The sequence below is a fragment of the Camelus bactrianus genome, chromosome 21 (genome assembly GCF_048773025.1).
Source record: "Camelus bactrianus isolate YW-2024 breed Bactrian camel chromosome 21, ASM4877302v1, whole genome shotgun sequence".
NCBI lineage: Eukaryota > Metazoa > Chordata > Mammalia > Artiodactyla > Camelidae > Camelus > Camelus bactrianus.
Genome location: NC_133559.1, coordinates 4,460,416 through 4,479,835, shown reverse-complemented (window position 1 = coordinate 4,479,835; position 19,420 = coordinate 4,460,416). Strand labels below are relative to the sequence as shown.

At 51.4% G+C, this 19,420-nt stretch overlaps 2 protein-coding genes across 6 annotated transcripts; one reads left to right on the top strand and one right to left on the bottom strand.

Moving 5' to 3' along the window:
- Positions 1-142: 142 nt before the first annotated feature.
- On the top strand, positions 143-14,556 carry SV2A (synaptic vesicle glycoprotein 2A). 3 transcript variants are annotated; one of them, XM_074349352.1, is made up of 13 exons: positions 143-283; positions 3,798-4,772; positions 6,060-6,240; positions 7,047-7,198; positions 7,315-7,448; positions 8,094-8,183; positions 8,432-8,542; positions 8,731-8,819; positions 9,497-9,661; positions 9,965-10,098; positions 10,963-11,169; positions 11,736-11,895; positions 12,317-14,556. In XM_074349352.1, the coding sequence occupies exons 2-13, from the start codon at positions 4,151-4,153 to the stop codon at positions 12,498-12,500; spliced, it is 2,229 nt and encodes a 742-aa protein (XP_074205453.1). In that variant the 5' UTR covers positions 143-283; positions 3,798-4,150; the 3' UTR covers positions 12,501-14,556. The 3 variants fall into 3 exon arrangements, with proteins under 3 accessions (XP_074205453.1, XP_074205454.1, XP_010956821.2); XM_074349353.1 differs by lacking the exon at positions 143-283 and adding an exon at positions 2,032-3,180; XM_010958519.3 differs by lacking the exon at positions 143-283 and having other exon boundaries at positions 2,032-4,772.
- BOLA1 (bolA family member 1) lies at positions 11,761-17,602 on the bottom strand. 3 transcript variants are annotated; one of them, XR_012501268.1, is made up of 3 exons: positions 16,652-17,456; positions 14,663-14,768; positions 11,761-11,778 (listed from the first exon to the last, which is right to left on the bottom strand). XR_012501268.1 is itself a non-coding variant. In XM_045519219.2 (2 exons), the coding sequence occupies exon 1, from the start codon at positions 17,103-17,105 to the stop codon at positions 16,692-16,694; it is 414 nt and encodes a 137-aa protein (XP_045375175.2). In that variant the 5' UTR covers positions 17,106-17,456; the 3' UTR covers positions 14,592-14,768; positions 16,652-16,691. The 3 variants fall into 3 exon arrangements, 2 of the variants coding, with proteins under 2 accessions (XP_045375175.2, XP_074205456.1); XM_045519219.2 differs by lacking the exon at positions 11,761-11,778 and having other exon boundaries at positions 14,592-14,768; XM_074349355.1 differs by lacking the exons at positions 11,761-11,778; positions 14,663-14,768 and adding an exon at positions 17,479-17,602 and having other exon boundaries at positions 16,627-17,108.
- Positions 17,603-19,420: the final 1,818 nt, after the last annotated feature.

Below are 19,420 nucleotides of genomic sequence, written 5' to 3'. Positions count from 1 at the left end.
CCCGACAACACCCCTAGCCCCTTCACCGCTTCTCCGCGGAGACCTCAGTCCCTTCCCATCCTCTTTTCTTCTGCCACCCCCAATAATGGTCTCTCCCGATGCTCAGTGGCGGTGGGGGGGTGCGGGGGGGGGAGGGCGGAGGCGGGGCCGGAGCGTGGAAGTGGGGGGGTCAGGTCTGCAGTGCCGCTTCCCCTGGTACCCGAGCAGTCGCCGCTGCCGCCAGCCCCACGGCCGGGACCCCCGCCCTCACCCGGGACTCCCTTACCGGGGGGACCCAGCCCAGGTAAGACCCCTCTCTAAGTGTCTCACCTCCGCCCCGCCCTGGGCAGAAGCATCCTTGCCTTGCAGCCATTTTATCCTCCGATGCTTTGCTTGTGGGGAGGATGACCACCCCTCTTTAGGGGTGAGGGGATTGGTGGTGGTTTGAATGGACATTTATTTCAGTCGTTGTGCTTATCAGACTATGTATATACATATATATATATGGCGTTTTTCTCTGCATTAACCAAGTCCCAACTATCTTCCTCAGATATTAACTGGGTGGGGGGCTTGTAAGATTCCCTCAAACTCCAATGCCCTCCTCACCTTGCCGCGCCCCCCCACCCCGTGAATGATAAATGACCTTGGCTGGGGCCAGAGAATGGATGCTGCCTCTGTGCGCCTGGACTTGAGTTGGGAGGGGGGAGTGGAGGAAGGGCAGGTGAAGGAGGGAGGGAAGAGACGGAAGAACGGAAATGCTGGGTACCAAGAACTGATAAACGGCCAGGCTTGGGGGCAGGATGGCGGGGGCTGGAGGCAGTTGCTCCGGAGCAGGGGGGAGGGGGTGCTGAGTGATGGTGGGCACTTGTCCAGCAGCAGAATCCAAGGTGAGGGGAGGCTCTCAGGGAATGGGTTCAGTCAGTTCTAGGGGCTCGTGCCTTAGACCGTAGCAGGGGCGGGATGGGGTGGGGGTCGCGGTAAACGCTGGCGGGGAGCGGTCTCTATGCCTGTGCGTGTCGTGGTTTCTGCCGGCGTCCTGTCTCTCTGTATTTCTCCTTGCGCGTTCTCGGCTGACAACTTGGTCTTTTTCCTCAGAACTGTGGGTGCTCCATCCTCCTAACCCTAGGGGAGGGTACAGGGAGGAGAGGTGCAGCCCTGACTGTCCTGGGGTGGGGACCGAGGCTCAGTCACCCAGCTGTAATGGGAAATGGTGCCCCAGCACCTCCCCCTCCGTGGATGTTTTGATAAGTGATTGCTTCTTAATGACCTTGTCACCTGTGCTAGGGTGGGTTAGTGAACCTGGTGGCTCCCAAAGTCACAGGCTTTGATGGGGGTGCTTCTAGACTCCCCTCTTACCCAGGGCTGAGTGAATTGTCCTGAAAGGAAGCATTTGCTCAGTCTCCCCCCTTCCCCCATCCTCCGCAGAAAATCTCCTGGGCACATTTTCCGGTCAGGTGAAGCCAGCCAACCTTAAAGGGCCCTGTAACCCTGCATCTTGTCTCCTTTAACCTCCACCTCTCCAAGTGCTGTCTCTCTCCCGCAGGCTTAGCCACCCTGTGCTGCTTTTGGGGCTAAAAATAGCACTACTTCCTCATGAGCTGAAAGAATTTGTCTTTTTTCTCTCCCTCCTGACCTCCTGGGCTTGTTGGCCCTGCGGGAGCTGGCTGTTGAGCCATCATATCCTGCTGTGGCTCTGAGGGCCTTCGTACCCTTCCCGGACCTCTCAGGGGTGAAGAGTGTTAACAAACACAGGGCATGGCTCCTGGTGGGTCCATCTGCCTCCTTCAGGGTTTGGGGGAGAGCCTAGTTGGGAAAGAAAGGAGAGGAAAGCAAATTGCATGCAGTAAGGGGATTCCACAGTCCCTTCTCTTACATGGGGGATGCTTTGGGCCCTGAACCACAAAGAAAAGAAGGTGACATAGGGGTCACTGGTTCTGGTCATTGTGGTCCACTGCTCACATTTGACCTGAGGGCGGGGTAGGGCTCTACTTGCCAGTGCTTCTTTTTGAACCACATAGCATTACTCATCCCCTTCTGCCAGGGGTGGGGTGGGATGGGGTGTGTGTGCGTGTGCGCGCGCGCGCGCGCGCGCGCGTGTGCATTTAATGAAGGCCCTGGATGGGTGGGAGCAGAAGGAGACCGGATATTTTTAGGGGAATGATCTCTGATCAGAATCTAGTCCTGCTTCCTCTGCTTCTATGAAGGAAGAGGGGGTTCTCCTATACCTCCCTGCGGGGAGGCCCAAGGCCCCCTTCATTCTACATCAGCCTCCTACGCAATGCGGTATTTGTGGACTCCCTTTTCCTTGACTCCTGGAGGAGGAGCAGGGGGATTAAGGGGGGTTAGGAAGGGAGGCCATGGAGAAATGAGGTGCAACTATAGACCTGAGACCCCCATGTTGGAAATATATGAGCCTGATCAGTCACTGCCGTTCCCACCCCCACTAGTGAAGAGGGCCCACTCACGCTGTCCTGAAGGAAGGTGGCAAAAACCAGTCATCACTTCTTTCTTAGACTTTGATCTGCCCTCTTCCCTGTGGTCTCAGGTTCCAGACCTCCCTTTTTGTGAGCCTTAAATATTGTTTGTCTGTAGGAAGACAGTGTGGGTCCAGCTGCTGGAATTAGTTTGAACACAGAGGGGTCTTGGGACTGTTTTGGGAGGATATGACAGCATCTAAGTATGACCCCCACCCTGCTTGCCCTTCACTGCTTGCTGCTGCTTTCACATTTTTCAATCTAATAGGAAGGAAGGAAACTAATAGAATATCTTTTGTGAGACTGAATTCTCACATCAACTCAGAGAATAGAGATTATTATTCCCAATTTAAATATAAGAACTCTGAGGTTTAGAGAAGTACGCTGCCCAGATCAGTTAGTAAGTAAGTGGCAGAGCTGGGATTTCAACTTAGGTTGTATAACTGTCATGTGTTCTGCACAGACCCAGCTTTCTCCTTGCCAGTGTCCCTTTCTGCTGCTCACCTTAAAGGGCATCCACAGGTGGCTTTTGTTCTGGGATCTTGTGAAGTACTGGGCATCTCATTACATTATTACCACCACAAAGAGTAATAACCAATATTTATCAATTTTTATGTGCCGGGTACTATGGTAAGGAGTTTATATGCAGTTTGTCATTTAATCCTTACTTTCCTCTTCTTAGATAAGAGGAAACTGAATCTTGGAGGTGCCTATGGTCACTTAGCTGGTAAGTGCTGAAGCAGGAAGTCAGGCTCCAGTCTGTTTGACTCTGGAAGCTGCGTTTTCACCTGCTGAGCTATGTTAGGAGAAGACCTCTGTCTGTGAGGCCTATAAACATGGAACCTGAGGGAAGGACTGTGGAAGCCCCACCTTCAAAGCCATCAGTGGACTGAAGGCAACAGGTTGGAGGACTCAGTGCCTTCTGTACATTCTCCTCAAGCTCCACCCACAGTAAGGAACCCAGACCAGACGAGCAGGGAGTCCTAGTTTGTTTCCTCTTCTGTGCTTCGCAGATTGGTGGTAGAGCAAAGGGTCTGATCTTGATGTGGGGCAAGAGGTTAGGAAAAGGGCTCTGGGCAGGTGACCATGACTCTGGAGCAAATCACATGGGTCTAGTCTCCAAGGTCAAAGTAAGGGGGCTTGTACACTTGAATGGCCCACAGTTGGCCCAGATAGTCATCCCTTTTTACTGTGTGCCAGCCTGAGGCAAAGAGACCATCTCTATACAACGTGGCCAGGTGGGACTCTGGGTTGGCAGGAACTCTATATTGGCCCTCTTCAGTGTCTTAGCCCTCACAACCTCCTTTTTCTCCCTCTTATTATTATATTTTTCTTTCTTTCTAGATCTCCAGAATCTCCTGGAAGAGAAGTAGCAGCCTTTTCTGAGTTACCCTGGCTCCCCAGCTTAGCCTCCCCAACCTGGCTTCCCCTCCCTTTCCTGTTCCCCCGCTCCCCCTCTCCCTTCCCAATGCACCCAACTGAGCTGGCTGTGGGCCAGAGCGCCTCTCCCGCCTTTCCTCCCCTAGACACTGGTCTATTAGGCCAGGTCCTGTTTCCTCCTATTCTGTGCCCAGAGATACTCGAACACATTTCATCTAAGTAACTGGGAGAAGAGGTCTTTCTGACTCCACGAGTCCTTGCACAAACTCTGAATAAGGAGTTGGGAAGCTCCTGTGAAGCATTCCCAAAGCCCCATCATGGAAGAGGGCTTCAGAGACCGGGCGGCTTTCATCCGTGGGGCCAAAGACATTGCCAAGGAAGTCAAAAAGCATGCAGCCAAGAAGGTGGTGAAGGGCCTGGACAGAGTCCAGGACGAATATTCCCGGAGATCCTACTCCCGCTTTGAGGAGGAGGAGGATGATGATGACTTCCCCGCCGCTGCTGACGGCTATTACCGCGGGGAAGGGGCTCAGGATGAGGAGGAAGGTGGCGCATCTAGTGATGCCACCGAGGGCCATGATGAGGATGATGAGATCTACGAAGGGGAATATCAGGGCATCCCTCGGGCAGAGTCTGGGGGCAAAGGCGAGCGGATGGCAGACGGGGCACCCCTGGCAGGAGGGAGGGGCGGCTTGGGTGATGGGGAAGGCCCCCCTGGGGGACGAGGAGAGGCACAGCGGCGGAAAGAGCGGGAAGAACTAGCCCAGCAGTACGAAGCCATCCTGCGGGAGTGTGGCCATGGCCGCTTCCAGTGGACACTCTATTTCGTGCTTGGTCTGGCGCTGATGGCTGATGGCGTCGAGGTCTTCGTGGTGGGCTTCGTGCTGCCCAGTGCTGAGAAGGACATGTGCCTGTCTGACTCCAACAAAGGCATGCTGGGTAAGACATTGGGGGGCACTCCAGCCCTGTCCCGCCCCAAACTGTGGAAACACTCCTGTTCCAGAGAGTTGCTCCTGTCCTCACTACTGAGCTCCTAAGGACCCTGCTTCCAGGATGTCCCTAGAGGGCTCAAGGTTCCTCTGCATACTCTCCCCAGAACACAGCCTCCTCTGGTGGTTGGGTCATAGCGAGGCTGCTTGTGCAAGAGGGGCCTGAGGGCGGGCAGCTGGGGTTTGAGCCAGTGGTTGACTGGTGGTCTGCTTAGTTCTGCAGGAGGTGGCCATGGTGGGACGGGCCCCCATTTAATGTTTCTTCAGAGCCTTCCCTCCTGTTATCCTGATTCCTTTCTTTTTTGGGGGGGAACAAGAAGTCAGTATTCAAACTCTGGTTTAAATGAGAAGGGTCAGTTTGAGGTGGTGGGGGGTGGGAGGGGAAGGATCCTGGGTCTTCAGCCAGAGAAACTGGACACACTTGCTCTTGGTCAGCCGTGGGAGTGCTCAGGGGTCAGCAGGTGGTCTCTCATGACCCTTGCTGATGGGGACCTGGAGGGAGGAAAGCCCCTAGATTCACTCGGAAAGATACCTGGTCTTGTCCTGCCACCAAGTTGCTGTAAGATCTCGGGCAGTTGCCCTCTCCCTGGGGCTTGGCTTTGGCATGGGTAAAGGGCGGAGTTTGTAGTAGATGACTTTTAAGATCAATTCCACGTCTGATTTTACGAAGGAAGTAAGAGACAGGAGAGTTTTAGGACCAGAAGTATTGGACCTGAAAGGAGTAAAGGATGGATTTTGTGTGTGGGATTTCCTGGGAGGATTGAAGGAATGGTGCCTCTTTCCCAGGGAACATGAGAGACACCTCCTGCTGCTTTGAGGGCATCATGGCAGGGAGGGTCGAGGGGACCCTGGGAGGGTCTGGGAATCGAGGCAGATCCATTCCTCATTCCATGTAAGCCAGATATGGGGGTGTCTTGTATGTGTGTGTGTTTATGTGTTCATGTGTGTGTGACAGCAAGAGTGAGAACTGAGAGCGAGCAAGAGGGAATGAGAGGGAGAGAAAGAATTCTGGGGGTCTCCAATATCTGCATCCCTGCCTTGACCCCCCGGCCTGCACAGACATCTTTGCTCACGCAGTTCTCTCACTTGCTCTCATCTCTGGGTAGACTTAGCTCCTGGAAGCCCTTCAGCAACTCCATCCATTCTGCTGCAATTTCAGCTCATTTACTGTTCAGGGGGTGGGAGAATTGAAGTGTGTCTGCTTATATCCCTTCTGCCTCTGCTTTCCTCATTCCAGGCCTCATTGTCTACCTGGGCATGATGGTGGGAGCCTTCCTCTGGGGAGGTCTGGCTGATCGGCTGGGTCGAAGACAGTGTCTGCTCATCTCACTCTCAGTCAACAGCGTCTTCGCCTTCTTCTCATCCTTTGTCCAGGGTTATGGCACTTTCCTCTTCTGCCGCCTCCTTTCTGGAGTTGGGTGAGTGTCCACCTCCCAAGCCCCTGGAGGGCAGGACTGTGTCTTGTCACTGTTGTGTCTCTAGAGTCCAGCACAGTGCCAGGCACACCAGATGGACCTGAAGTATGTATGAGCTGAATGAATGAATTCCTTTCTCCCACTGTCTTCAGGCCAGCTTCTCCCTGTCCAGGACCTGTCTGCTGCCTGTGCAGAATGCTATTCCATGTCTGGTTCACTGCAGAGTCCTCCACCCCATCCGCTAGTTCCATTCTGAACCTGACTCCATGAAGAGGCCTAGTGGGTCTCAGACTCACCCCTGGGCACCTGTGGAGCCTTGAGTTATCCCCTTCCCAGAGTCGACACATCTCCTGCATTCAGTAACAGACCTTGCTGGTACCCACATCTGCCGGAACTTTGAAGCCTCGGCCTGCGCAACTCCTACACTTCCTCAGCCACCTGGGTGCATTCTCTGCATTGTCCCCAAGCTCTTTTCTGGCCTGCTCCCACACACATGCCCTTAGACTCCTCGGTTCTTTTTCCTTTGGGGATTTCCCCTCTTTTCTAGAATTATCGCCCCTCCCTTTCCGCTCTGCAGTCATCTTCAAGATTCATGTTCATTTCTTCCCTTTCCCCGAGACCTGCCTGCTTGTTTCCCAGAGTCCCAAGGATGGGTGCTTATGGCTGTGATGAGGGAGCCCACAGGGTATGTGTGAGGAGTCTCTTTAAAAGGTTTGTAAGATGGAAGGGACTTGGGGATTCAGAGCACTGGGGCAGGGGGCCAGGAATACGGCCAGTTTCCAACACGGACTTCTTCCAATGCCCTCCAGGATTGGAGGGTCCATCCCCATTGTCTTCTCCTATTTCTCGGAGTTCCTGGCCCAGGAGAAACGCGGGGAGCACTTGAGCTGGCTCTGCATGTTTTGGATGATCGGTGGAGTGTACGCAGCTGCTATGGCCTGGGCCATCATCCCGCACTACGGTGAGCAGCCCCCTGGGAGCGCACCCCAGACTCTCTCCCTCCTCTCCTGTGCTGCCAGTGGTAGGACCTTCCATCCTCTGGCCTCTCTGCTGATTCTGTGCCTCTGTCCCTGCCAGGGTGGAGCTTTCAGATGGGGTCCGCTTACCAGTTCCACAGCTGGAGGGTCTTTGTCCTCGTCTGCGCCTTTCCTTCTGTGTTTGCCATTGGGGCTCTGACCACACAGCCTGAGAGCCCCCGTTTCTTCCTGGAGGTGAATGGGGATGGGGCTGGGCTGCGGGTAGGGCAGCAGAGGCTCCTGTGTTCAAACACCCACTGTGGGTCTGGTTTGGTCCTTTGTGGCTGCCTTCCTTCCTCACAGGGTCCATGCTCTGGGGGACTTTATCTTGCTTCCTTTGTTTTGGAATGTACCTCCAGAGGAGTTCCATGGGTGGAGAAACCAGGGTATCTGCTCAGCCATGGGTGGCTTAGGGATTTGCGGGCAGGGGTCCTGGCCCTGGCCCTCGCCCTGACTTTACAGTTCAAGAGAAGATCCTGCTGCGTACTCTTTCCCCCTCCAACTTTATCTTGGTCCAGCAGGGTTAGGATGCTGCCCCTTCCCCGACTACATACTTGCCCACCATCGTCATTTCCTGTTTTCTGTTTTCTCTTTCCGTTGTAACAGGGGATGCCTAGGACCTGGGTTAGGACCCTGGACTCCCCCAAGTCTGATGATATCTTGCTGTACTCCCACTGGGGCTCTTTCAGAGTGGATGATGGATGTGTCCATACGTCAGGGGTTGTGGGAGGAGCCTTTTTGGGTCCTGTGACTCCAGAAGCCAGTTTGGAGGGAGGGGGTCCCCAACCCTGGGTCAGGAAGGGGCTAACCTAGATGTGGGGATTGTGTCTGTGGCTCTAGAATGGGAAGCATGATGAGGCCTGGATGGTGCTGAAGCAGGTTCATGACACCAACATGCGAGCCAAGGGGCATCCTGAGCGAGTCTTCTCAGTAAGTCCTCCCCCTCAGTCCTCCAAGCCCCTGCAGCCCCAGCCCCACCCTGGCCCCTCTCTAGTCACCCACCTTCCTTATCCCCACCACTTCCTAGGCCACTCCAGCCACACTCCCTCAATGAAATCTCTTGGGGTTTCATGTCCACCAACCTCCCATTTTGCTGCTGCAAGAGAAACTGAGGTACTTGGAAGGGGTGGAAAATACAGACTATGTGACTGCTCGCTCACTCCTTCTCTTGACCCCAGGTCACCCACATTAAGACAATTCACCAGGAGGATGAGTTGATTGAAATCCAGTCAGACACAGGGACCTGGTACCAGCGCTGGGGGGTCCGAGCCTTGAGCCTAGGAGGGCAGGTAATGGGGGATGGGATGGTGGAGAGAGAGAAGGGAGCGGGGGAGGTGGAGAGGAAGGCAGGGCTCCAGCCTGGGTGTGGGGGTGATGCATGAACTGAAGGGAGGTGGCTGGGCTGAAGAACTGGGACCTGCAGGTGCTAGAACTACTGTCTGTCAGCCACTGCCTGACTTTGTTCTATTATGCCCAGGTTTGGGGGAACTTCCTCTCCTGTTTCGGTCCAGAATATCGACGCATCACTCTGATGATGATGGGCGTGTGGTTCACCATGTCGTTCAGGTGAGGAGGTGGGTGGGGCAGGTGTTATGTGGTGGTTTGTGGGTTGGGAGAGAGGTGGAAGAAATGGAAATGAAAGGGATGAAAATGAGGGAAGGTGCTGTTCAGATCCCCTCTGATCCTCCACCAGCTCCTCTACTTCATTCATTAATCCAACAAACTTACGTTACAGGCTGAACAGTACTGTTTCTATTCTGTGCCAGGTACTCTGCTGGGCTGGAACAGATGTGGTCCCAGTCCTCATGGGGTTTAAATTTTGTTTAGAGAGCTAGACAAAACTAGCTACAAGGTAGTGTGATGAGTGTCACAGCAGGGGAGGTGCTCTGGGAGCACATGATCGAGCGGGCTTCCCAGCCCAGGTCTGGGGTGGGCAGGAGAGGGGATCTAAGTCCTGAAGGATGAACAGGAGTTAGACAGGCTAAGGGTGGGCTAGGGAGACTTTTAAAGGGTGGACTAGGGAAGAGCAAATGCCTGGAAGGTAAGAAAGAGTATGGTGGGAAGGTCAGAAGAGCCTGAAGTTCCCCTAGAACCAAGCAACTGGTGAAAGATGAGGTGAGGTGAGAGATGAGGCTGGGAGGTAGGCAAGGTCCTGGCATGGACTGACTCCTCTATTCCCCCTCCTGGACTATGTGGTTCTAATCCTTGAGCCCTGTCTGACTCCACTGCCCTTCACTCTTCAGCTACTATGGCCTGACTGTCTGGTTTCCTGACATGATCCGCCATCTCCAAGCAGTGGACTATGCAGCCCGCACCAAAGTGTTCCCAGGGGAGCGTGTAGAGCATGTGACTTTTAACTTCACCCTGGAGAATCAGATCCACCGAGGGGGACAGTACTTCAATGACAAGTATGTGGGGACCTTTACACTTCACTCCTCCTGTCCCTTCTACCCCTTGTCTCTTTTGTGAGTCTAGGAGTTCGGAGACAAGGTATTTGGGGGGCAAAGACCTGTGGGTTTGTTTGTTTGTAGACTAGAAAAAGAGTTTATCAAGGTACACTGCCATAGACAACAGAGGGCCACACAAACGAGAGGTGCCTGTGTGAGCCAAAGACCTGTGGTTCTCCTTGGTGCTGCCGCTTTCTGTAACTGCACTAAAGGAGTGGGTCCTGGCGGAGACAATGGGGATCTCTCATCATCTTGGCCTTACAGGTTCATTGGGCTGCGTCTGAAGTCAGTGTCCTTTGAGGATTCCCTATTTGAGGAGTGTTATTTTGAGGATGTCACGTCCAGCAACACTTTTTTCCGCAACTGCACATTCATCAACACCGTGTTCTATAACACTGGTAAGGTGGGGCGGCCAGTGGCTGTCTGACTGAAGGGCTGGGTGGACCCTGAAGAGGCGGGGAGGGCACCTTCCTCATTCCCTAGCTCAGGGTCTGCAAGCTGAGCTCTCCGGAGCCTTGAAGGCTGGTACAGGGGCCTGTGAGCTACCGCCAATAATTCGAAAAATCTAATGGAAATTGAAAACTTTTCTGTAATAGTTAAAATATCTGACAAAAACATCAAGTTTCTTTGCCTTTGGTTAGAATTGAAACAACTCAGTGTGGTGATGTTAATGCACCTTTGAAGAGGGCAAAAACCATTCAAAACAGGGTCATTGGGAGAAAGAAAAACAATAAAAAGGTCACTTGGTAGAGGAAAGGTTGGGGGCCATGGCCTTAATCCATTTCTTTAAGAGTGATTCTCAAACTGCATATGCATGAAATGATGGTTTTGGAAACCAGACTGAGGTTTCCCACCTCTAAGTGGAGGACTGGGTGAGCTTTCCCATCTTGCAGGAAAAAATAATGATGGGGCTTTTAATGATTTTTAATATTTTGCTCAGTATTTTTTCCTAAACTTATGGCACCGCTACTGCTTACAGTCAGCTCGAGCAGGCAAAAAGTATGAATGGGAAAGAAGCAGGCACTACTAATGAGAAAACTTGGAAACAGCCAGTCACCGTTTCATTCCGTAGATTACGGTCACTTTGTGCCATAGAGTCCAGTTCCCATAGTCATGTGTCGGATGCTTGGCAGTGAGCGCCCTGAATGATCCTGAGTGCCCTCCCTGCCAAACCCCATAAAGGCAGAGCCCTGAGCACAGGCTGCAGCTCCTCCCTCTCACATCGGCCATGACTGTCTGCCTGTCTCGGCCCTCGCCCCCAGACCTGTTTGAGTACAAGTTCGTGAACAGCCGTCTGGTGAACAGCACATTCCTGCACAACAAGGAGGGCTGCCCCCTAGACGTGACAGGGACGGGCGAAGGCGCCTACATGGTGTATTTCGTCAGCTTCCTGGGGACGCTGGCTGTGCTTCCTGGGAACATTGTGTCTGCTCTGCTCATGGACAAGATCGGCAGGCTCCGAATGCTCGGTGAGGGGACAGGCTGGGTGGTGGTGCGTCAGGACTGATGAGGGGTTTGGCGAAGGGGAAGGCTGTCAATGGGCTTCTCACCTTAGTCTGTGGAAGAGCTTAGCCAGAGAAGGTTCTATCTCTTCTGCTTGGGGGTGGCTGCAGGATGGCGAGGGGTCTGGCAGGGAAGCTCCCCTGGGGGTAGGAGGTATGCGGAATAGCAAGTGCAGGGCACAGGCTTTGAGGTGATGGATTTTGAATCTCAGCTCCATCGCCTACCTTGGGCAAGTTACTTTCCCTCTATGAGCCTAGCTGTCTCACCTGCAGCATGGGGGTGATGACAGTACCTGCCTCATGAAGCTACATATTAGATCAGTGCACGTAAAGCATCGAGTTGCTTGGCCCATAACTGGCACTGAAGAAATGGCTGGCACGGGTATTATTAACAAAAGGACAATTATGAGGGAGGCTGGGGTACCTTGGCAAGAGGACAGTCTCATCTCAACGCTGGCTGACAGGGCAGGGTGGGCTGCGGATGGTTTCCCCCGTGGCCAGGCTCATGCTGCCTCCTCCTTCCCCGGCTCTAGCTGGCTCCAGCGTCATGTCCTGTGTCTCCTGCTTCTTCCTGTCCTTTGGGAACAGCGAGTCGGCCATGATCGCTTTGCTCTGCCTTTTTGGGGGGGTCAGCATTGCATCCTGGAACTCGCTGGACGTGCTGACTGTTGAACTCTACCCCTCGGACAAGAGGTAGCTGGAGTGTGGTGGCGGCAGGGCAGCAGGGTTCGGGCCCAGAGGGCAGGGCAGAAGTAGGGTGAGGAAGGGGGCTGACTGGGAAAGGCATCTTCAGGGGTAAAAGGGTACACATTCCCCTTTAGTTTCTCCTCTAAAAGCTGGTAGCTTTTGTATTCACTCCTTGAAGTCTTAACTATTAACCTAGTTTTTTGGTGTCCTTTCCCCTTGCCTCCCAATTTATCCTTATTTCCTGATGTGCATCCCTCACCTCTCATCTCTCCATCCTTCCTCTCCCTCTTGGACACTGCCTGCCATCTTTCCTTCACTTTCCCACCTACCTGCCCTTCCCCCACCAACCCTCCCACTGCTCTTCCTTCGTCTCCCTCCTGGGCCGGCCCGTCCCTGCTGCGTGCTGTGCTGGGGGACTCCTGAGCAGGACCACAGCCTTCGGCTTCCTGAATGCCCTGTGTAAGCTGGCAGCTGTGCTGGGGATCAGCATCTTCACATCCTTTGTGGGAATCACCAAGGCTGCCCCCATCCTCTTTGCCTCAGCTGCCCTTGCCCTTGGTAGTTCTCTGGCCCTGAAGCTGCCTGAGACCCGGGGGCAGGTGCTGCAGTGAGGGAGCTTCTGGGGCTTTGGGGGTGGCAGGCACACTGTGAGACCAACAACTCCTTCTTTCCCCTCCCTGCCCTGCCATCATGGCTCCCAGAGCCCTCTTTCCCCACTCGCCCGTGTTTGGTGTCTTAGCTGTGTGTGTGTATGTGTGTGTGTGTGTGTGTGTGTGAGAGAGAGAGCGAGAGAGCGAGAGAGCGAGAGAGCGAGAGAGCGAGAGAGCGAGAGAGCGAGAGAGCGAGAGAGAGAGAGAGAGAGAGAGAGCGCGAGCGAGCGCGTTCGCGCACATGTGTGTGACCCCGTGGGCAGGGACTACAGGGAAGGCGCCTCCATCCCAGTGTTGGGATGCAGATCTACTCCCCACCTCCTACCACCCTCCACTTTGCACAAGAGAAGGCTCGGCCCCACCCTTCTCCCCCAGTGTTAGTGAGAGGCCCCTGCGCTTCCTGGCTCCTGGGGCTATGGATCAGGCTTCCTGCCTTCCCCTCATCCCCTCTGCCTGTGCCCTAGCGAAACCACAGGCATATGACCATGGGGGGCTGGGGCTTTGTGTAGACCACGGACCAAAAGAACTTCTTAGAGTCGGAGGGGCCTCCGGTGTCCCCTCACACCTGCTGGATGCTGGGGGAGCAGCAGTAAATCTCAGTGCCCTGGCCTCTGCTTCCTCAGTTTGGGCTCCAAGTAAGAAACCTGAATTTTATGAAATTAGCTTTCTGATTCTTATTTATTTATATATTAGGTTCTGAGGCAGCTCAGCAGGACTGTGTGTGTGTGTGTGAACATGAACACGTGTGTACACTTTTGTATGCATGTGTATGTGCCGTGGGCCGGGGGTGTGACTATACTGTCCTGAAATACAAGCCAAGGATAATTTCAGTGGACCCACACACAGCCCTGCTTCCCACAGTATCTCCTCTCATCTTGTTTCTGGGCCGGGCCTGGGAGGGAGGAGCCCTAGGCCAGGCTGGGATAAGAGTCCCACAGTGTAGGAAAATCTGAGGACACCTGACAAGGTTACCTCCTCCCCTCCTCTCAGGAAGCACAGGCCTCCTCTGGAGTGAGAGGCTTGACCCACTACAGCACAGACAGGAACAGCACAGCAGCCCTCCCACCCCCACCCCCGTCCCCTCACAGGCAGGGTAGCAGGGGAGGGAAAGAAACTAGGCATATGGTCAAACCAGCAGATCAAAAAGCACAAGGGGCAGGGCCAGGAACCAGGGGCCTTCCCAGCAACCCCTCTAAAGTGGGAAGAGGTCAGACAGTAAGCCAGGGGCCCCTAATGCAGGGACCAGAAGCCTCAGCTTCCCCATCTCACCCTCTTCACAGGATAGCCCCTGTAGGTAAAGCTGCTCCTGCCCTACCCCACTCCACATGGCTGCTTTCTTTGGTGCCCCCTTTCCCCCCACTGTAGCTGTGATGTGTTGTAGTTTTTAGCTGTTTGTAAATGTTAAAAAAAAATTTAAAAGGAAAAAAGTGAAAACAACAAAAAAAGAAAATCCAAATTCACCCTCCTCATGCTGCGTCTGGCGGTGCCCCCTCCCTGTGGTCACTCCCATTTTGTAACACTGAACCAGGTGGTGACTGTTTAACTCTTTGGTGTCTGTGCTCAAAGGACTGCTTTCCCCTCCAGTGCCCAGTGTACGAGTGTGTGCCCTTTCCTCACCCTTCACTTGCTGGACGCAGCCCTCTTCCCTGCACCCCCCTGGAGGGACCCATCCATCTCCCTTACTCTCCTGGGGAACCCTAAACCCAACTATGTTGATGTGAAAAATGAAATGAAAACATTGATGAAAAATAAAAAGGAAACAAATCCTTAAAACCCAAAATGGCTGTATCTGCTTCTTTGCCTCCACCTATATCCAACTCTGACCTGCCTCCTAAGAGGGTCCTGGGAGGCCAGAAAAACATGATTTCCTGTCAGTCTCTCTCTCCTGACCTTTCCACTTTTACAGGTGGAGTGTCCCCTCTGTCTCCCAGATTTGAAAACTTGGGATAATGTTCTATAACTCAACAGCAAAAAAACAAATAACCTGATTAAAAAATGGGCTAAGGACTTGGATAGATATTTTTCCAAAGAAGACATACAACAGCCAATAGGTAAATATGAAAAAACGCTCTATGTCACTGATCATCAGGGAGGTGCAAATCAAAACCACAATGAGATATTACCTCACACTTGTCAGGATAGCGATTATCAAAAAAAAGTGTTGGCAAAATGTGGAGAAACTGGAACCCTTGCACATTGTTGATGGGACGGCAGAATGGTACAGCCACCCTGGAAAAGAATATGGAGGTTCCTCAGAAATTAAAAGTAGGAGTACCATATGATTCAGCAATCTCACTTCTGGGTATTTATCCGCAAGAATTAAAATCAAGATCTTGGAGAGGCATTAGCATGTTCACTGTAGCATTATTCACAATAGCTAAGATGTAGAGTGGAAGAATGGATAAAGAACAGATAGTTTATACATACAATGGAGTATCTGCCAGCCTTAAAAAAGAAGGAAATTCTGCAATATGTGACAACATGTATAAATCATGAGGCCATTACACTAAGTGAAATAAGTCACAGAAAGACAGATACTGGATGATTCTGTTTATATATTAATTATCTAAAATAGTCAAATTCATAGACTCAGACTAGAATGTTGGTTGCCACGGGCTTGGGGGAGAAGCAGCTACCAATCAACAGGCATAAAATTTCAGTGACGCAAGATAAATAAGCTCTAGAGACCTGCTGTACGACACTGTGCTTACAGTCAGTGATAATATATTGTGCACTTAAACATTTGAGAAGGTAGATCTCATATTTAGAGTTTTTGCTGCAATGTTACAAAATAATTTTTTAAAAATCTAAAATCTCCAAAAATGAAAACAAACAACTTGGAGTAATATTTCTTAAGAACAGAATCAATTTTCCTCCAAACCCTCTTGTGTCTTTTAAAAATACAGATTCCAGATTCCATTCTCAACTTGCGGAGCTGAATCCTTTTTTTAGAAGAGAGGAGACCTAGACTGTACATGTTAAACAAGTTCCCTTGGGAACTCTTATTTGTGAGGAAATCTGAAAACCACTGCCGAGAGGTTACCATTAATCCCCTCTCTCTGGTTCACTACTGTTTGAATCAAGCCCTTTTCTGACTTTTTAAGTGGGAGCTCTCAAATCAACCCCTTCCTCTCCATTTCCACAGCTGACCTCTTGGTCAGGGTTCCACCTTCACCATCAGTTGATCTCTGTGCCTCCAATCTCCTACATCACGGTCAGATCAATCTATCCCAAAATGTTCTTTGAAATGCCTTTCCTCAAAACTCTTCAGTGACTCCCTGCTGCCCAACCAGATGCAGTCTATACTCTTTAGCAAGAAATGGTCGACACGTGTTAATCAAGCTTTTTCTTTATAAAGTTCCATCTCTACGTTGAGATCACTGCAAAGTTGCTTATTTAGGTATCACTTGAGTTCCCCTCAGAAATAAGACATTTGGAAGGCTCAAAGGAAAAAGTGCTATATAAAGTTTTCTCCATCTTCTATATTCATTTCCTAGGTTATCATCTTTTTGTTGCTTTAGTGATTTTTTTAAAAAGATTTTTCTCACGAACAAACGCAAATCCTTTTGGAAATGGGCATGTTGTTAGAAAGCCAAACACTCCCAAGTCTGAAGTTCAAATGTGTCTGTAACTGCTGTCTTGTCCAATAACTCGCTGCCTAGTCCAGCTTCTGTGCCTTTGCTTGGGCTCTTCCCTCTGCCTGCAACAGCTTTCCTCTCCTTTCTGATTGAATAAAGCCCTTCCTGACTGCCCTACACTTCAAGTATCTATTTTCTCCCAAGAACATCTGTAGCACTGATCCAACAGGCCACTAATAACACAGCAATTCAACTCATATGATAATTTCTCTTTTAGTGTACAGGATTATCTGCGACTCATAAGGTCTAGTGGTTCTTTAGTCACAATTTAATTCGAAATAACTGCGTACTTTTCCCTGAATAGTCCATGGCAAGAGCAGGAGAGACTACTCTTTCCCTGGGTTAGCTATGAGGTGAAATGAGTTGCTGTCTGCAGAGTATGTGTATATGCCGGTTGAATGGGCCCCAGGGTCCTCATCCCTTACAAATACCAGACTGTACAGAGGAAAGAAGGCCCCAGTAGTTTATTCTCACCCAACCCATTTGGATCCTGGTTCTCCCTCTCTCTCAGGATTCAAGGAGTTCCTCGAGTTTTCTTGCTCCCGCCCAGGCAGGGGGGGCTCGTGTCCAGTTGAGGGTTCTCCCTCCACTGGGCAGGGGTCCGCGCTTGTATGGCCAGCGCGTGGACTGGCCCAGCCAGCTCTTCCGACAGCGCCGCGTGGACCAGCCGATGCCTTTGGAGGGGACTCAGTCCCTCAAAGCGCGAGCTGACCACTGCCACGCGGAAATGGGTCTCACTGCCTGGTGGGACCGCGTGGCCGCCGCTCTCGTTACGCAGCTCCAGCACCTCGGGGTTCAAGGCCTGCTCCAACTTCGCGCGAATGGCGGCCTCAACGGGACCGACGGTCTCCGATCCCGCGCTGCTCCGGGACAGACAGACGCGGCCGGCCATGGAGAAGAAGCGTCCGACCAGCTGCCCACTCAGCATCGGCTACCACAGGGAGAAGGACGGGAACAGTGAAGGACAGGGCCTCGCGCTAGGTGAGACACCAGTCTCCCAGCTACCCCAGCCCCCGCCCGCGGCGAACGTCCACACTCGGCTCCTGCTTGGACCCGCCTCAACGCGAGAGACGCAAGGCACCGCCCCTTCCCTCCGTGTGACGGACGGGAATCTAGCCTCCGCGGGCGGCGGAGCGGCGACGGGGTTTAAGACAGGGCCTGCGCGCGAGGCACGTTCGTTACCACGGGGATTCATAAGGAATAGGCTGGAGGCTGCAAAGGTAGAGTATGTGAAGCTCCGGGCTTTTAGTTGAGCCAGTGTCCACACGTCCCCTCTGAACCCCAGACTGGGCCCTCACTACCTTGCACTCAGTCTTGGCTGCAGCAGTTACCCCTCAGGGCCAGAACTCCCGACGTTCTGAGCGGAATGCAGACCTCGCGTCCGGAGGCACGCTGGGAAATGGAGTCCTCGCAACGCGATTAGAACCGGCATCGGTCACGTGGTACCCCGAGGGCTCACGGGAACTGTAGTCTCCACTTGGCCCGACTCGGGACGTCGATGGAGGTGCCGAATTGGAGGAATTGCGAAGAAAATGGGAGTTCGGCGCAGTTGGGTTTGGGATTATTCTACCCATTTTATTGCCAATATAGATCTTATAGGTCATGTAGCCCAACTCCTTTATTTTACATAAGAGAAAATACAGTCTATTTCATTTATTGAATACATAATTATTGCGCACCAGACCAGTTCTGGAGGCTAGGGAGGGAAGACAGGCCCTGTCCTCAGGCAGTTTACAGAACGCTGGAGAAGATGGATAAATGAGGGGACAGGTGCAATACTATGTGCTGAGTGCTGTGATGGGACTAAGAACAGGATGCTAAGGAGGCACGCCATCCAGACTTTGGGGAGCAGAGAAAGTTTAGGGGAACAGTTTAGAAGAGACGAAAATCCTTTCTCAGTGCTTATAGTGTGGTAGATTTCGTACAAAGGCCAGGAGGAGAGTACTTTCCTCTTGGTGGTTCCTTTGGGTGTAGTTAGGCATGGTTGGAACCGACAGGGCAGAGATGATGGTGTTGGGAGCTGGGGTGAGTGCATAGGCCTGTGGCGAGAAGAGGAAGGGGCCAAACCAGGCTGGGCCCTGTAGGTCTTGTTAGGCAGTTTTGTCTTTATCCTAGGAGCAGTAGGAAGGAAGGGAAAGTTTTAAGCAGGGATGAGATTTTTCCAAGATGATAGATAACTTGTCAATTCAATCTATATTTTATCTTGCATCCTTCATATTTTATAGATTTCTCCATATATGTATTTCCCCCAACTTCTAATTCTGAAAAATTTCAAACCTGCAGAAAAGTTGGAAAGTACAAAGCAATATCCTCTACTTCCACTATTTTTTTACATATTATATTTTAAATACTTATATACTTTTATATTTAAGTCCTTTATGTATCCTATATGCTTTAGAAATATATTTATATACTTTTTTGAAAGGAAGTTGCAGATAGCATGACATTTCATCCCTAGGTACTCCAATAAGTATCTCCTAAGAACAAGGATATTCTCCTAAATAACCACGATATCCTTATCACATTCAAGAAGCTTAATGTCAGTTGCAAGGTTAGTAGTGAGCACCCAATTTATTCTCTACTGATATTTTGTGAGATTTGCTTTTTAATCTTTGAATATGTGTGTGTATAATAAAAATAAAATGTACCACTTCTGCTGAATCATTTGAGAGTTAGCTGTAAAAAAAGTTTTGCATTTCACTACTGTATACTTCAGCATGTGCCTCCTAAGACAAGGACATTTTTCTGCATAACCACAATGCCACTACCACACCTAAGACATTTAATATTCATACCAGTACCTAATATACAGTTGATATTCAGATTTCCCCAGTTGTCTCATTAGTGTCCTTTATAACTTTTTATTTTTAGAAAGCTAGTGGAGGATCATGTATTGCATTTAGCCCTCTTTCAATGTGTATTTTGCAAAGATCACTAGCTGCAGTGTGGAAAACTGTAGAGGAGGTAGGAGTGCAAGAAGGGAGACCAGCTGGGAGGTTATTGTAGTAGTCTAGATGAAAGATGATGGTGACTTGGACCAAGGTGGTGGTGGTGGAGGTGGAGATTGAGATGGGAAGAAATTGTGGCTACAAGATAATATATTAGGAGGGTAAAATTCATGGATGTGGTAATGAGCCAGTTACGGGAGGGAAAGTGTGAAGGATAACTATCAGGTTTCTGCATCTCGATGGATTGCATTTATTCCCTAAGATGAATACTGGAAGAGGACCAGGTTTGGAAGAA

Excerpts from the sequence above, each read along its gene's own strand:
- SV2A (XM_074349352.1), top strand. The coding sequence starts at position 4,151 with ATGGAAGAGGGCTTCAGAGACCGGGCGGCTTTCATCCGTGGGGCCAAA. Across the intron at positions 8,820-9,496 it reads TGGTTCACCATGTCGTTCAG|CTACTATGGCCTGACTGTCT; the intron begins GTGAGGAGGTGG and ends TTCACTCTTCAG. Across the intron at positions 10,099-10,962 it reads CACCGTGTTCTATAACACTG|ACCTGTTTGAGTACAAGTTC; the intron begins GTAAGGTGGGGC and ends CCTCGCCCCCAG.
- BOLA1 (XM_074349355.1), bottom strand. The coding sequence starts at position 17,105 with ATGCTGAGTGGGCAGCTGGTCGGACGCTTCTTCTCCATGGCCGGCCGC.